Source organism: Chaetodon trifascialis, chromosome 2 (assembly GCF_039877785.1).
Source record: "Chaetodon trifascialis isolate fChaTrf1 chromosome 2, fChaTrf1.hap1, whole genome shotgun sequence".
NCBI lineage: Eukaryota > Metazoa > Chordata > Actinopteri > Chaetodontiformes > Chaetodontidae > Chaetodon > Chaetodon trifascialis.
Window position 1 is genome coordinate 3,339,257 of NC_092057.1, and position 16,048 is coordinate 3,355,304.

At 43.3% G+C, this 16,048-nt stretch overlaps 3 protein-coding genes across 4 annotated transcripts; all 3 read right to left on the reverse strand.

Moving 5' to 3' along the window:
* Nucleotides 1–1,769: 1,769 nt before the first annotated feature.
* LOC139347286 (lipopolysaccharide-induced tumor necrosis factor-alpha factor homolog) lies at nucleotides 1,770–4,808 on the reverse strand. Of its 2 annotated transcripts, none has more exons than XM_070986760.1 (5): nucleotides 4,746–4,808; nucleotides 2,994–3,159; nucleotides 2,397–2,504; nucleotides 2,093–2,297; nucleotides 1,770–2,007 (listed from the first exon to the last, which is right to left on the reverse strand). In XM_070986760.1, the coding sequence occupies exons 2-5, from the start codon at nucleotides 3,130–3,132 to the stop codon at nucleotides 1,902–1,904; spliced, it is 558 nt and encodes a 185-aa protein (XP_070842861.1). In that variant the 5' UTR covers nucleotides 3,133–3,159; nucleotides 4,746–4,808; the 3' UTR covers nucleotides 1,770–1,901. The 2 variants fall into 2 exon arrangements, with proteins under 2 accessions (XP_070842861.1, XP_070842854.1); XM_070986753.1 differs by lacking the exon at nucleotides 4,746–4,808 and adding an exon at nucleotides 4,362–4,421.
* A 2,658-nt stretch (nucleotides 4,809–7,466) lies between these two features.
* Nucleotides 7,467–13,278, reverse strand: pdia2 (protein disulfide isomerase family A, member 2). The gene is made up of 11 exons (XM_070985563.1): nucleotides 13,023–13,278; nucleotides 12,075–12,281; nucleotides 10,871–11,004; nucleotides 10,647–10,784; nucleotides 9,740–9,844; nucleotides 9,479–9,604; nucleotides 9,038–9,232; nucleotides 8,833–8,953; nucleotides 7,894–8,072; nucleotides 7,616–7,774; nucleotides 7,467–7,523 (listed from the first exon to the last, which is right to left on the reverse strand). The coding sequence occupies exons 1-11, from the start codon at nucleotides 13,276–13,278 to the stop codon at nucleotides 7,467–7,469; spliced, it is 1,677 nt and encodes a 558-aa protein (XP_070841664.1).
* A 1,847-nt stretch (nucleotides 13,279–15,125) lies between these two features.
* Nucleotides 15,126–15,968, reverse strand: LOC139349569 (protein PERCC1). Its single transcript, XM_070990492.1, has one exon. It carries the CDS (start codon nucleotides 15,966–15,968, stop codon nucleotides 15,126–15,128), a length of 843 nt encoding a protein of 280 aa, XP_070846593.1.
* Nucleotides 15,969–16,048: the final 80 nt, after the last annotated feature.

The following is a 16,048-nucleotide window of genomic DNA, read 5'->3' on the forward strand; positions in this document are numbered from 1 at the left end:
CTCACTTATTAACACATCACATCTTGTACAAAAACCCTGTGTATAGCTCATGTACAAACCGGGGATTATTGTCATGGCTACTTCATGTTCAGACCATAAATGCGAGCAGTCAGGGTGTAAAAATCAGCCTCAGAGTTGTAATTTATCGTGCACTTGGTGAAAAGAACTACACACACGTCAACAAACTGAAGGAAACACGGCTGCAAAGCCTCCATCGCTGGTAGTTACGTCCAAATTAAATCCAGTATTTCAACTAATACAATCAATTCAGCTAATCTAAAAGGAGACACACCCTGCTTGTTGGTATCTGCTTTCGCTTGACACAGAAAAGTTGCTCATTTAGGCTATTTATCAGATGGGACAAGGTCAGCAGTGAGGGCCTGTCCACCTCACAGTGATAACAGACTCCAGGAAGTCACTGCTAGCCGGCCAGGCTCCCGGTCGTTATGCAAAGCTAAGCTAGCCCTCTCCTGCCTGCAGCTCCACATACGAACAGACAGACGTGAGAGTGGTATCAATGCTCTCATCTGACTCTCAGCAAGAAAGTGAGTGAGCATGTTTCACCAAATCAAACCAACCAACCAATCAAATTCTGCATCACAGTAACTCATAACATAAAGCCACCAATTTTTTTTTTAAACCAGATTAATCTGAGGCAATTAAACAGTTTGAATCATAGGCTGCAAATCACAGCTTTGTCTCTCAAGTGATCATAATTCTAATTTTAAACTTATATGATTAAACTTTACAGATGTACACATTTTACAGCAACCAAAAACAACTCATTTTATATTAGCTATTGTCTTGTGTACCTCTTTGCCTTTAAAGCCCTGCACACCCACACAGGTGTTCATGCGTTCAATGCTGTAAACCGGAGTTACATCAGGTCTCACACGTGCTAGCAAGTATGATAAAGGTGTTACTGTCGTAACAGGTGCAGCAGAGCTAACAGGAGTGTGTGTGTGTGTGTGTGTGTGGGGGGGGGGGGGTGTCAGTGGTAGCATTCTGTAAACACCCACAGAGTCCAGAGAAAAGGTCTAATCTGTCAGAATGATTAAAGTCACCGGTGTGGCTGTGCCTTGGATGTGTGGGGCCTTTAAAAGAGCAATTATGCAGAAATATAAATTAAAGCACGTCAAGTCAGCGTGTTTTCCAACGCGCTTTGTTTGCTCTAACAAAGAAAATCATGTCTGGCATTCAAGCCTGGACAAGTTTCCACCTTCATCATTAAACATGAATGTTCGCTGTACCTGCGCTCCACAAAGAGAAATAACACACAGTTTGTTCTTTTCCTGCTTCCTAGAAAACAAAATGTCAAAGTCAAGAGACAAAATGATGAATGAATCCCTGAACATCATCTTGTCGATAAATGTCCGCTGTTGTCTCGCCTTTTGTCTGCAGGCGTTAATGTTGCATCCTGCACACCAGGATGGATTCAGCTTTCTCTTCCTCCTCATTAATCTCAATTAAAAGCCCAACAATACATTCACACAAAGGCTCAAAAGTGCAAAATGTGTTTTTGCCTAGTTTTCCTTTGTGTGTTGGAAATGCTTCTCTGCTTGTGGAGAACGCTTTCAAATGTTCAGAAATGTGTAAAACATCCTAAACACAACATAACAGAGGTGAGTCTGAATTTCTGAAAATTCAACTGTGACGAGTTTTCACAGCAAAAACATTGCATGACACCGCAGCCTGAAACGCTCCTCTTGTTCAGTATGTACTGGATCAACTTTAGATCACACATCACCTAAATACAGTCCTGCTCCCCTCATGGCTTCAGCAGTGAGCTGTTTACATTCTGAGCTTATGACAGATAGCGTATTTATCCACATTATGAGAAATATATCATGAGTGTTATGGGAGGGCTGAGGACGAGGGGAGCCTCATTAATCCTGACTGTGTCATCTCGTGTATACGTGCAGATGGTTTCCACACCGTGGGCAGGAATGATGTGCGTCTTGCAGGCCTCGTACCATGAAGGGGATCAGACAGAAGCCGCAGACCAACCTGAAACACACACACGTGCAGAGACAGCGGATGAAGCTTGTGTTGGAGCTGATGTTAAATACTCATGCATGTGTGTGTGTCTCACCCCATCATGGTGAGAAGTACACACATACACCAGGCAGCCCTCCCAGGCAGGTACATGACTTTAGTGGTGACGACGTGGTGGCAGTGCGGGCAGCAGACCACACCGGGGACGTCTCCCAGGTACGTCAGTGAGATGGGGACCGGCTGAGGCTGGGTCAGCACCACCGGCTGAGTCTGTCTGCCGTTGACAGACGGCGTTACACCAACTGAAATTCAGAGGACGCAGAGGAGGAGATCAGGCACTGAACGACCACTGGATATTATGTATGCTGCTAAGAGCCGTAGTAAAGATGTAGCCAGAATACTTTGTGAAATTGGATGGATTATGATTCCAGTGTTCTGTGAGGGTGACGTCACTGCAGGTGGCGCTACGGGTGGAGTCAGGACAGGAAAAGGATCTGGCTGGATCGTAACTAGAAAAAAAGAAATACTTAAGAGTGTGTCCACATCAATCAAGCTGGTTGAATTCAAAATTGTTTATCTCCTTTTCAGCCTGGAGCATTCTTCTCCCCCTAAAAACTGAACTTTTCCAGAGTGTGTAAATCTTGAAACACTGTCGTAAGATATCAAAGATGTCAGCCAGCCAGGTGAGGGTCGGGGGCTGCGTAGCCAGTAAGGTTACCAGGGAAACCTTTAATCAGCTCTAACTTCCTCTGTGATTTTAGATCCTAATAGAGCTAATCCTAATTGTCATTGATGTGTCTTTGTGTTGATATTTGGTAGAAAGCAATGACCATAAAATAATGATTCAGTCAGGTGGGCTGTCTGTCCCACTCAGTAAACAAAGATGGATGCTGTGTCTCAAATTGTCTCGCAACTTTTGCTACGTTTAGCTTAGCATCCACACTTCTCGGTGCTGCCTCATGAGCTGTGAAAGACGAACCAGCAAGATTTTATCGTACCTGCTTCTCCATAGGTGGGGGGAGGTGTCGAGGGGGAGGGCAAGGAGGCGTCGTAGGAGGGGGGAGGAGGGATGTTCAATGCTTGTGTGCCCAGAGCAGGAGGGTGGAGACGGGCCTCCTCATATGAAGGGGGTTCCATCAGGAGATCATCCAGTCAAACAGGAAGCTGGTGACGAAGAGGAGGCAGCAGATCATTCATATGTAAGACACGCTGGTATTTAGTAAAGGGGACAACAGGCATTATTTTTTCTTCATGATCACTTCAAGGAGGTTTTATTTTTGGACCTGTTTTTACTTGGAAAGAAAGATCAAGGAGACCACTGACATCCCCACCGACCAGAGACCACCTCGTCTCCCGTCACACATTTCACTGCATTTTGTTGAATAAAAATAATTAAAGCATGTGACTGTCGATCATATGATGTAGATCTAGATTCTTATTCTTATTCTGCAACCTGGTATTTTCACAGTTTTGAGTGTATCTGCGTATATCTGCGTGTATCTAAACATCTACAGCAGTAAAATGCAACATCCATATGAATGCAGCAGTAATATTAATCCACAAACATCAGATAATATAATAAAACACTGACAGGCAACATTTTACTGCATAGTGAGTACTTTTGATACTTAAATTAAATTTCATTGAGAATACTCAAAAGCTTTTGAATGCAGGAATTTTACTCAGCATGGTATTAATTCTTTTACTTCAGTATTCGAATACTTCCTCCACCACTGCTCATCCCATCTGTATTATCACTACCATCTCTAACTGGCAACACTGATTCTTTTCATCACACCACACACACACACACACACACACACACACACACACACACACACACACACACACACACACACACACACACACACACACACCTTGGTGGAAAAGTCAGTTGCTATGTAAATACTGTCAGTACTGTGAACATCTCAGCCTTTCTGTACTTTACAGTTACTGCTATCACCTCCTCCCTCCACTAACGCAGACTGGACAATAGAGAGGTATGCAGGAGATCACCAGTTGGTTTTCATCAGAGCAGCTGAGGTTTAAAGCGACAGTGTCAAAGCAAAACACACACACACACGCAAAGTATTACAGTATAAGCAGTATAAACACAAAGTAGATATCCTGTGTTTCTTCAGTATAACACTTACATACTGTGATGCCATTTTTTTCTCAATTACTTTCAAAGTTAAAATGTAAAAATCACTCAAATATGTGGCCAGTTTCATCTCCTTAGTGGTAAAAATGATTGTAAACAATAAGTAAATGTAAAAATCCAGAGCCATATATACACACTGCTAAAAATAAAGTAGGTACAGACAGAATATGTGAAGTATTCACCTTTTCAAAGGGGTCATACTCACTCTGAGATGAACACAGTTGAAATGCTGAGTTTTACACTGACTATAAGATCAAAATAACACCGCGTCATTGGAGTGTGTAAACAGGTGATCCTAAATCTTGTCATCTCGCTTCTCCGCTTCACCACAAGATGTGTTTTCTTGCCAACGCGTCATCTAAAACCAACTGTAACAGCCATTAAACACACCTGCTGAATGCAGCCAAGAAACTCCAGCTCACATGGAACTCTTATGTAAACAAGATCCATCCAAGCCCTGCTATCTAATCCAAACGGGCACAGACCAGCCTCCACCACAAACAAACTCCAAATACTGCCTGTAAAGAGGAGTCCTCCTTCACTAATTAAACGGTGTGATGTGTGAGATATATCAGAGCAGTGGTCTTACCTTGGGCAAATGAGGAAGCTCCGTGGGCAGGAGGAAACGTGTACCATGTTGGTGACAGTTGTGACATGGCAGCCTGTTGAACCTGTTTTCCTCTGGAATTAGAAACATTTTGCTCCCCACAGACAGAAAACCAACCCTCTTTACCTGTTTACCTTGTTCAAACTCACCTGCCTCCCTCATGTCAGTTTATACTCACCTGTTACCTAAATACAAACTCGTTCTCTGGTTCTATATATAGTATTTGTAGTTATAAATGTTATGTAAGCACAGTATTCAGCAATCACCAGGAATTTATATCTTTGCCCAAAAAAGGCAGTATGGCAGTTCCTTATATGATTTGTTATGCTAAAGCTTTTTCGTTAATTTTATTCATTCAACTTTTATTTATACAGTATGATCCAGTGATCACTTTCTTATGCATGGTGAAAGTTAAAACAGCCAAGTCTTTAAAGGTACAAAAAATCTAAATGGCTCATAACACACCATGATGTCATGTACAATATGGAGCACAAACGTGTTCAATATTGAATAAATAAATCAATTATTATGAAATAATCATGAGAGGATTGATAACAATATATAAAACAATTAAAGCAATTTTATATATTATAACTCAGCTCTGTTTTTATTTCATTCTGCCATTTTCAATTCATGTCATTTTTTTTAATAACTTTTCAGCTCATCAGGCCCTTCCTCTTAAGCTAGCAAGCTCAACAAATGCTAACAGATTTAGCCAGTTAGCTAGTTAGTGCTATGCTTGTAGCAGCTAATGTATCCTCAAGCTGCTAGCTTTAAGTGGAGATGAGGAGCAGGTACAGAGCTCCTCTTTAACTTGACACCAGATGTTTTTCATTTTCAAACTTTTTCCTTTTTCCTTTAGTATTTAGTAGTTAAGTATTCAGAATTTACTACTTTTTAGTATTACTGTAGTACTGTTTTGTACCTCAAATCAATAGCCACATACCACATAAATATAAGGCAAAATAAAATTGTATGAAAGGATATTTATGATATTTCATAGTTTATCAATGGGACAGTGTTAATGTATCAACATTCACTCAACAAAGACATTGTATTTTGTATCTTAATACCAGGATTTAAGCCAATTTCCAGAAAGATGATATATAAGGTAACATGTAGCATGCTAGCGGCAATGTTGACAGTTGGTCTTAACTGTAACCTGGATTGATGTGAAATGGTGTACAGACATTCATGATCCCCAGAGGATCAATTCTAATCCTTTCGTTGATCCTGTGACTTTTTGCCAAGCACCCCTAGCTTTCATTTATTCAGTAAATTGAAAAACTTAATTACTTTTTTTTCTTTTTCCCCAGCGATAAAGAAAATAACATCAAAAAGTCGGTTGGACGTTTTTCCGAGCGGTCCTGAATGCAACACATACGTCGCGGTTGAAATCACGTCATGCATAATGGCGCCAGTCAACAAAACAGAAGTAGTAGCAGAGTGTTGCGCTATCCAAGAGAAACGGAAAAAAATATTTATTTATTTATTTAGTCATGGTTAAAGTGAAAGACCAGCCAGTGTATCGAAGTTAGTTTTATGTGGACGACGTCGCAGTGAGGAAAAAGGACAAATCCGCTTGGATCCAGTTCTGCCGAGTTTGGATGCCCAACAAGCAGCTTTCTGACACAGACGATGTTAAGCAGGCAAGTTTTGTGATGATCGAGCTAATAGCTAAGAGGCTGAAACCTCATTCAGAAGGAAAATTTGTGAAGGAGAGCCTTGTTGCTGCTAGCCCCGGACAATGTAAAATTGTTTGTCTGGAATAAGTCACAGAGATGAAGGGAAACCTGGCGTGCAAGCTCAGTGAGTGTCTGTGTGGTTTGGCCGTCATGGTGGACATTAACCAAGAAGCCTGCTATGACATCTGGATCTGTGCTGAGTGAAAGCTCCTTCTTCATTTGGTGAGAGAATATGAAAAGTCAACAAAAGGAATTGAACATACTTGCTGTGCTGTTAAATGTGGAACCAGCTGATGAGCCTGAAAATCTACAACATCAAATCATTCAGCTGCAAAGCAACGACCTCCAACTGTGAGCAGCTCGTTTCAAAACTGACTCTGTTCATCTCAAGCCTGACGGACCCAGACATGGAGAACCAGCTGTATGCTGCTGCATCATCATCATCATCATCATCATCAGCATCATCCCTACCATCAGACGCCTCACCAAAGAGAAGTAGTTTCAGCCATGACAAAGGTTAGTGTGATATATGTGTTTAATAGTGTTTATGGCCAAAGGGGCGGCAGGGGGGCAAGGCCGACAATACAATACAATTGCCTTGTAAACATCAACCCACTACCCCTATTATTTTGAGTATGTTAGCGTGCTAACGTTAGCATGTAGCTAAAGTACAGCCTCACAGAGCTACTCGTCAAACTAAAGCCTTGTTAGACTGCATCTTAGTACTCACGCTAACTAAAAAAGTCAAAGTCTAAGATGACAAATACATCTAAGCAGAAGTGTCTCAAACTTAACTCATGACACATTTAGGGAAATGAAATGAAAATAAGTTCAATGTGTCTACAGTGACCATTATGCTAGAAAATCACGATTTTAATCAAATCCAAGTCCAAACAGTGTTTTAAGCCCTTTCCAAATAATCATTAGTACACGACATCTTAATGTTTGTAACCCAAATTTATTTTATTAAGAAAAATTGGAAGACGCTAGGTTGATCCTGATTGGCCAGAAAGTGACATCACAGCTCATCTTTAGATGTTTTGTTGGTCGGCACCTCTACAGACTCATCAGCCTCCTGAAAGAGAGAAAAATAAGATGGGAGAGTGGTGAGAGGAGTAGGTGTGTATTTAGGAGAAAAATATATAAAAGAGCAGTAAAAATACGAACCTTGCTGTCATCACCAGCGTCGTCACCTTCCTTGTCATCCTCATCCTCATCCTCATCGTCCTCGTCATCCTCATCACTTGGCTCCTCAGGCAACACTCCTCCATTATCCAGGAACTTAGACAGAGTCTCCAGATCCCTGTTTCCAGTGTAGTCGACCACCTGCAACAAGGGAGGAAGAGACAGAGGAAAAAAAAAGATGAAGGGCAGGATGAGAAAAGCTCTTTACAAAAATCGTACACATGTGTCTGTAGAGGAGATTCGTGTGTGAGAGTGGGTACCTCTTTGCCACCAGCTGGGAAGTATTTGAGTGTTGGGAATCCTTGAACGGTAATGGACTCCACCTCGTTGGCTGTGGCATCCATCTTGGCTATGATGATGTCTTCGTTGTCGGCGTACTTTTCACCCAGCTGTTCCCAGATGGGGGCCAGTTCCTTACAGTGCCCACACCATGGAGCATCTACACACACATACAAAAGGCTGTTACTGTAGATGATGGATGAGCACATCTTGCATTGAGCGACAGTCGTGGTGTTGAAGGTACACAGTCTTGCACATTGTGCTGTGGGCGTTGTGGAATTTTTTATGTGTAGTCAAATGAAATGGCAGAAAGTAAACATAGTTGTTGCCATCACAGGTTGTCATTTGTATATCGGCTGCCACACTGCGTGCTGAGGGAGGAGGGTAGAGGTGAATGAGAGTGATGCACCGCTGAAGTTGAGACTGTGATGGACAGTGAGTAATAACCCTCATCCCTGAAGTATGTGGGTTTAGCTTTTGTCTGCATCTATTTGTTCAGCTAAATGAACTGAAACTAATGAGCTCAGTTCCTGATAAGAGGACTGGGCCGGCCCGACCACCAGGTGGATCGAGCGACGTCGTGGGTGAACCAGTGGAGTGCGAGCTAGTGGAGCTCGCGGGGTTCAGCCAAGGCCGTTCTTATTGATCGCTTTCAAGGAATTCGGTGTACGTCTTGGCCTGTTAGTAACTGATACAGCAGCAACTCCCACAGACCTAATACCAAAGCATTTTATGAGCGCTTTGCTGTGGCAGTCAGACTCTGATTTTACAGTCTGAAATAGTTGAGGTGGAATAGACAAAAAAGGAAATTCAGAATTTGAGTGTGTTGAGAGTTTGATGATAAAAGATGAGTTGATTTCACTGAATTATAGTTGGAGTTTTTACAGTGCAGACTCATGCAGGCAGATAATTGGACTCACAGAACTCCACAAAGACGTTTTTGGTCGGGTCCAAAGCAACAGACTCAAAATTCTTCCCCACCAGGACTTTGACTGGTTCTTTGTTCCAGTCCTCTGGGATCTCCTCAGAACGATAGTAGGGCTGCACCACAAAACAGAACAAGTTACTGGGCTTCATGCTGTTGTGTGGCTAAATATGACGCGTATGTGTGAGTGTGTATGTTACCTTGGCAGTGCCGTCCACAACTTCCTGGCACAACTCTGTCAGTGAATGTGCTGTGAGATCCCCGCTGGCGATGGTGAACTTCTTTCCCGTCTCCATGTTGATGATGCGGGCAGTGGGCGCGTCACTCGCGGACACGCCGAAGTAATTAAGCACATGAGAAATGGCTTCAGTCACGTCGATCGTAACGAACAGCATCTACGTAATACACACACACACACACACAGACACACACACACACACACACACACACACACGTGAGACATGAAAAACAAAGACAATGACGTTAAATTAAGTTTTGTGTCTTTCTCTCACTGACTTTGTCTTAAAGACACACACTTACGCACACACACACACACACACACACACACACACACACACACACACACACACACACACACACACACACACACACACACACACACACACACACCGGACCGTTACCTTGCCCTTGAACTTTTTGGCAACGGTCCTGGTTTCGTCCACCAGGGCTGTGTGACTCTCCACAGAGGAGTTGATGAACAGCAGGCTGTGCAGTTGGATGCCGGAGGTGAAGATCTTATCTGCCGTCTGACACACACACACACACACACACACACACACACACACACACACACACACACACACACACACACCATTTGAATAAAACTTTACATATCATTTTAATTTTGTAATCATGCGCGTGTGTCTGCGTGTGTGTGTTACCTCCTGGCTGAACGGGGTGATCAGCTCCAGGCTGTTTTCCTTGATGAAGGTGGTGATATTTTTTTTGTCCAGCGTCCCCTCAAAGTCTGCTCTGCCCTCATCAAACTAGCAAAGACACACACACATTTTAATGAACTTCGGACCAAACTGTAGCCTCCTAATCTACTGTAGTAATTCATATATCTAGTTAAACTACCAAACAGTTGCTAGTTTCAGCTTCTCATTTGTGAGGATTTTCCGCTTCTCTCTCTGTTGTATCATTGAAAATTCAATATCTTCGGTTTTGGGGAAAAAAAAACAGGCAACCTTCGACCCCTGGAAATTTAATTTAATGCCAGAAACATCATACAGTGGGCCTATGGCACATGTCAAAGACCCCCCACCCCTCCTACTTAGGATCAAGACACACACAAGCGACATGGCCATTGTGCTATGCGTTGTTTTGTCTCTCTTTTTGGTCAATTTGTGTCTTTTTGTGTGTTTTTTCTGACATTTTATTGACTAATCGATCAATCAGTTCATTAAAATAATATCTGATAGATTAATCCATAATAGAAATAAACATTATTGTAGTTTCAGGCCTAATCTTTTCCTTTACCTGCTGCTGTGTGGCTCGATGTAACCATAACCCAAACATAAACCTTGTATTTATTTTTGGCTAAACCTTAAATCTAAAGTTAGAAATTTATTTTCAGAAGTCAGAATCAGCAAAGTGTCCTCACCTTTCTATTCTTGTGAGGACATTCTGCCCTCATAATGAACATACTGTGTCAGTTTATGTGAACACACCTGTAGACACTAGATGGCAGCAGAGCTAACATCAGCCCAGCTTCTAACACCTTTGCTTGGTCTTTCTGTGAAGCACTTGGCTCCCTGCCTTTCATTTAGCATCAGAACACGTTCATACCTTTTTGAAAAGCACCACTGAGTCGGCTTTTACTTCATACTTCTGGAAAACCTCGGGGCTCGCAGACATAGCAAACTCAGTGTCAGTCATATCCCAAGAAACTTCCTTGAACATCTTGGCCGCCTCACTTTCCAGATCCTAGTATAAGTATAAATATAAACATGAATATAAATATATCTATGTGATTCTGTGATTTATAAGTAAAGATAAATAAGGAAACTTACCTCAAAGAATCCCACAACGGCGATCTTATGGGAATCGATGAACTGTTCTGCAGAGTCTGCAGAGTCGAGCTCTGGGGCCCCGGGGCCTGTACGGCGCTTCATCCACTGGATTATTCCCTCTGTTGACCTCTTACCTGTGAAACACACAACCACATACAAATCGACTCACAGCAAGTCAGGTCAGCGTCATTTCAGGTGCTTTAACTCACCGTGCGTGAACTGTGGAGCTACAGCCAGGAGACAGTTAGCTTAATTAAACAGCTAGCTGTTAGCAGCTAAGTTCAAAAACTAGCTGTGACATTTTCTAAATTAATCATTCCCCATTTTGCAAAATACAAATTTCTTTCTGAGAATTAGATTAGAAGATTTCTACTTCTCTCGTGTCTGTATGCTATTTATGAAGGTACATGCTAGCAGTTGGTTAGCGAGCTTAGCGTAAAGACTGTAAACTGGTGGAAAAATATACCTACCAGCACTAATTTGACTGTTTAAAGAAATAATTAAACATTTTGTGAAATGTCTTATTTACTTTCTGGCTGAGATTTCTGAGAATATTTGTATGTCTGTGTGGTAAATAGCCAGCAGTCAATTAGTTTTGTGAAATGTCTCATTCATTTTCTGAGGAAGATTTATACTAATGTATGTATGGTTTATCTTATCATTTCTTATGGGCAATGTAAAGCTAACAGCTAACAGCTAACTTGACTCCAGTGTTCAAGAATACATATTCCAGCTCATTCCTCTGGTACCACCTCTGCCGTGACAAGTAGTAAAATCTAGAGGTGCTGGTACATTTTGAGACAGAGCTAGAGAAGCTGCTTCCTCCTTTTCCCAGTCATTATGCTAAGCTAAGCTAAGCTAAGCTAATTGTCTCCTGGGTAAAACTTCACAGTTAGCATGGTATCAATCGCAACATCACTTGTGGGGACCTAATCTTACCTAACCCTAACTTGTAACTCTATCCTCAGTCTTCACCCTAAAATGTAATGATTTAAATTGTGGGGACCTGTATTTTGTCCCCACATGTAACCGTGTGTCCCCACATATGACTGTGTAAACAGTTTTTTGTCCCCACAACGTGAGTAATACATGGGCACACACAGGTGTAGTGATGACGTAGGCACAAAGTTCATGTGAACCTGAAAAGCCGCAGAGCAGCTTTAATGTAACCTCTTAAAGTTAAAATACGTGTGTGCGTGTTTACCCATGTATTCGATGGGCTGTTTGCGGTCTCCGTTGATGAACAGTTTCAAAGTGGGGAAACCTCCGATTTCAAACTCCTCCGCCAGCTCCTTCTCCTCTGTGGCGTCCACTTTGGCCAAACGCATGGCTGGTTCCTCCGTCTTCAGCTTCCCAGCAGCCTCTGCATAAAGTGGCTCCAGCTGTTTACAGTGGCCACACCAGGGAGCATCTACACACACACACACACACACACACACACAGATGTGATCTCTTTGTACAGCACGGGAGTTTAAGTGTGTTTCCATGTCGAGGACATATTGAAAATGAAGCGCAGCAGCAGCCATGCAGCTTCTCCACAGGCCTCTGCTGTGTCCAGTTTCGTGTTGCTATCAGCTTCACATGCAAAGACGCACATGGAAATAAGCTGCTGATAGCAGCCGTGGCAGTTGGGCTTAGCCTTCATCCCCTCTGCCCTCTTCCTCATCACGACCTTTCCGCCCTCAGTGCAGAGCTGCTCTGTGGGAGAGTTGACCCGACAGAACATCTGGACAGCAGAGGCCACGTGGGTGATAACGCCTCGCTGCTGCTCAGGGCTACAAAGGAGAGCAGTGGTGGAAATTTGACAATTTTACATTGAGAGTGTGAAAACAATTCTAAACTCAAAGTCCACTTAGCTATTCCTGAGACTTTCTGCAATATCTCACGGCCTTCTTCAGCTTCATCTTAGTGTTCCCAAAGTCAGGAATGAACCTCTGTGTTCATTTTACTCTTTAGTTTTTTGTATTACTTGATTACACCTGTATGGCTTCTTTAGGAAAGTGCACATCTGTGACACCTTACAGCTCAAAACAGGTCAATCAAAATCCACTTTAGCCCCATGTATATTTATATGTAGTCACTGATGTTATTTGAATCATTAACTGTAATAATTTTCCTGCTTCCACGTCAGATATATTTCATGGCTACTTACAGAATTCGACCAGTAAAAACTGATTTTCGCTGAGAGCTCTGGCAAAGTTGTTGATGTGGAGAACCATGACATCTTTCTCTTCCTCTATCTCTGTTGTTTTCTCTTTTGTTGGCTCCTCTTCAGAGTCCTCGTCCTCCACTTCTGTCTCTCCTGGAGTCTCCTCTGTTGATGCCTCCTCTTCTGTTTCTGTGTGGACGCAGGAGGCCCACAGCAGCAGGCCCAGCACAGTTATGGACAAAAGCGTGCGCCTCCTCATGTTGGAGTTGTCTGTCTGAGCTGCTTTGGTACCTCTGCTCACTTACAGGTGCTGGCACTACATGTGTCTCTGAAAGTTTGCACCTTTTATTTGTCTAAGATGGAGAGTGTGTGTCGAAATTTTACTGGCCTTCGCGCTCATCCAATCAGATGGTACGCCTGCAGAGGACTCTTTCCAGTGTAAACCAATCAAATGGTGCCCTGTAGAACAGTGGCTGATGCACCGTTAACACATCGTGACTTGTATACGTCTTGATCTTTCTCTCGTCTCTTTTTCGTCTTTTTCTCAATTGTTTTCTTCATTGTGTCTTTAGCTTTCAGAGCCCATCACCCACCAGATGGTAGCACGTACATGTGTATACTTCTTACATTTTTCACTCCTCTTTGGGCCTTATCAAGCCCTCATTTACATAATAACAATGATGGCACAGTAATCGTGGACATTTCTGGCTCTCTCTTCCTCATGCTATTTTCATGTAGTTAAACTACAGCAAACACTCTTCTCCTCTCACCCACAGGCCTTTAAACGCCTCATCCACACACCTGTTTTACAGAAAAGACAGGTAGCACACCAGTTCGGCACAAAATCCACACGTGAGGGCTTTAAGAAATTGTCTGTAGACTCACTGCATGTGTTGGCCCAGGGTTGGTTAAACTGTATATCTGAATCCCCTTTAAAGGGTCAGTTCACACACATTAATGGTGTCTGGTCGTGCAGATTGGTTTAGTGTGTGTGCTGATGTTTTGAGATGCCTGCCTCTGTCCCAACTCCAAAAACAAACAAAATCAAATGAGTTTCCTTTGTGCTGCCTGATTTTGTTGACTTGATTTAGTTGATTTGGTCATTTTTCCTGGAGGTACGTGCTTCTACCATGGGTAGAGGTAGGTTTTAGGTTTGTAGGTTTCTTTCTCGTCTGTTTTAATTGTGTCTTTTTGTGACACACGATCGGAAGTCATACAACAGGGTGTTTTATTTTGAAGGTTGACAGGATCCCATGTCTGACTTGCTGCCCAGCCTGATCTGCTCTGTGCAGCTTGACGCCGATTCCATCAAAACTAGACAAGACGCGTAATTTCAGCACAGAGTGGAGAAATATTTCCAGGATGCCTCTGGAGAAATGTGAAGCTTTGTCTGAAGTGGCTACGATCAGCTCTGGTGGCTGCAGCCGTCCTCGGTGGAATCTGCATGTTAGGACTTCCTGTCCATGTTAGCGGACATGTTGAGACTGAGAGTTCATTCTTCACTTTGGACACCACCACAAGATCCCTTTAGGATCTGTTCTGGACCCCTTTTAATTTTGAGAATATACACTGCAATAAAAACCTCCATCTCATCAAGTAATTTCTGTCTATATTTAATTTCTCAGAAACTCAAATTCGTGAAAAAAAAAAAAAAAAAAATCTATCTGTCTGAGAATTCATTGTTATCTTGAAACACAAAAGAACGAGGAACACTGTGCTATGAGAAATACTTAAAACAAGTTAATTTCCGCTGAAATCAGGTGGAAATATTCTTACCACACCCACTTTCACTGATGGAGCAGTGATGGAGTACACCTCTACGTCACTGCAGTGAGGTTTTTAGAGCAAGTTAATTAAATGTCATTTTTCAAGTCTGCAAGCGCAAAAAACTAAATTACAGTCTGAGGCAAATATCTCAAAACCCAGACACACGATACATAAGAAAGACATGAAGTGTTTGCAATTAAGGTGAAGTGACCCTTTAAAACAAACATCACGTAAATGACAGAAAACTGTGCACAACACGTGTTGATTTCTGCTTTTTTCTTTTTTTATTGAACTTTTTCTAAGTGCTTGTCAAAGTCGAAAGTCAGCTGTCAGTCCCAGCTAATGCTGCATGTGTGTGTTCTCCGTCAGCGTGTGTGTGAGCTCCGGGTTCGGATCCCAGTTTGCCAGCAGGTCGCTGAAGTCCGGCTGAGCGCTGTCGAGGCCGTGCGCGTTGTGGTGCGGTAGCGGGTTGTAGTGCATGTGTGTGTCAGCGTCCGTGTGCGCACCGTCCTGTGAAGGCGTGTCGCCATCAGGTGTGTGACTGAAACTGACCAGAGAGCAGCAGGGCATAGGCTCAGTCCAGAAACTGAGCGGGAGATGCCGTTTGATCATCGGCCGGCTGCGGCTCTGACTTGGGCCCCTGTGGTCGAAGAGTTCGGCCAGGGGCCCCAGACCACTGTTGCCCTTCGCAACCCCGACCCCTCGAGCGTCAGCACTAGTCACAAAGCTGTTTTCTTGCTCCTCCGGACTTCCCGCTCTTGCGATTTTGAGCAGGTCGTCGTAGTAGCGCAGACGCCCGCTGGTGGTGACGGAGACGGCGTCGCTGTAGATGTCGCAGGCTTCTCGATCGCCGGAGCCGCCACCAAAATACCGCTGGACGTCGCGGCTGATGAGATCTGCAAACCTCAGCAGCTGCTTGGTCACATCCAAAGCGTAGTGGGCAGGGTTTAAGAAAACCTCCTCTAAGCATTCCTCCTCTTCCTCCTGAGCTTCAGATTCTTCATCCTCCTCTTCCTCCTCCTCCTCCTCCACGTCTCTTTCTTCCTCATCCTCCCTCACCTCTGGCTTTTCCTCCAGCGTCTCCTCACCGTCTTCCTTGTGCGGAGAGTGCTGGAAAATTAGGGGGAAGTAGGCCGGAGTCGGGGCCTGGATGAGGAAGTTCCTGATGACGCCTGCTGCCATGTTGGCTCATGAACGCTGCAGAGACGGTCACACAGAGTAAGAATCAATCTGGAAAACAGTTTGTTGACAGGATAAGGATT

Excerpts from the sequence above, each read along its gene's own strand:
- LOC139347286 (XM_070986760.1), bottom strand. The coding sequence starts at position 3,132 with ATGGAACCCCCTTCATATGAGGAGGCCCGTCTCCACCCTCCTGCTCTG. Across the intron at positions 2,298-2,396 it reads AATCCATCCAATTTCACAAA|TTGGTGTAACGCCGTCTGTC; the intron begins GTATTCTGGCTA and ends TCTGAATTTCAG. Across the intron at positions 2,008-2,092 it reads GTACTTCTCACCATGATGGG|GTTGGTCTGCGGCTTCTGTC; the intron begins GTGAGACACACA and ends TGTGTGTTTCAG.
- pdia2 (XM_070985563.1), bottom strand. The coding sequence starts at position 13,278 with ATGAGGAGGCGCACGCTTTTGTCCATAACTGTGCTGGGCCTGCTGCTG. Across the intron at positions 9,233-9,478 it reads CCAAAAAGTTCAAGGGCAAG|ATGCTGTTCGTTACGATCGA; the intron begins GTAACGGTCCGG and ends TGTATTACGTAG. Across the intron at positions 8,954-9,037 it reads TTGTGGACGGCACTGCCAAG|CCCTACTATCGTTCTGAGGA; the intron begins GTAACATACACA and ends TTTGTGGTGCAG.
- LOC139349569 (XM_070990492.1), bottom strand. The coding sequence starts at position 15,968 with ATGGCAGCAGGCGTCATCAGGAACTTCCTCATCCAGGCCCCGACTCCG.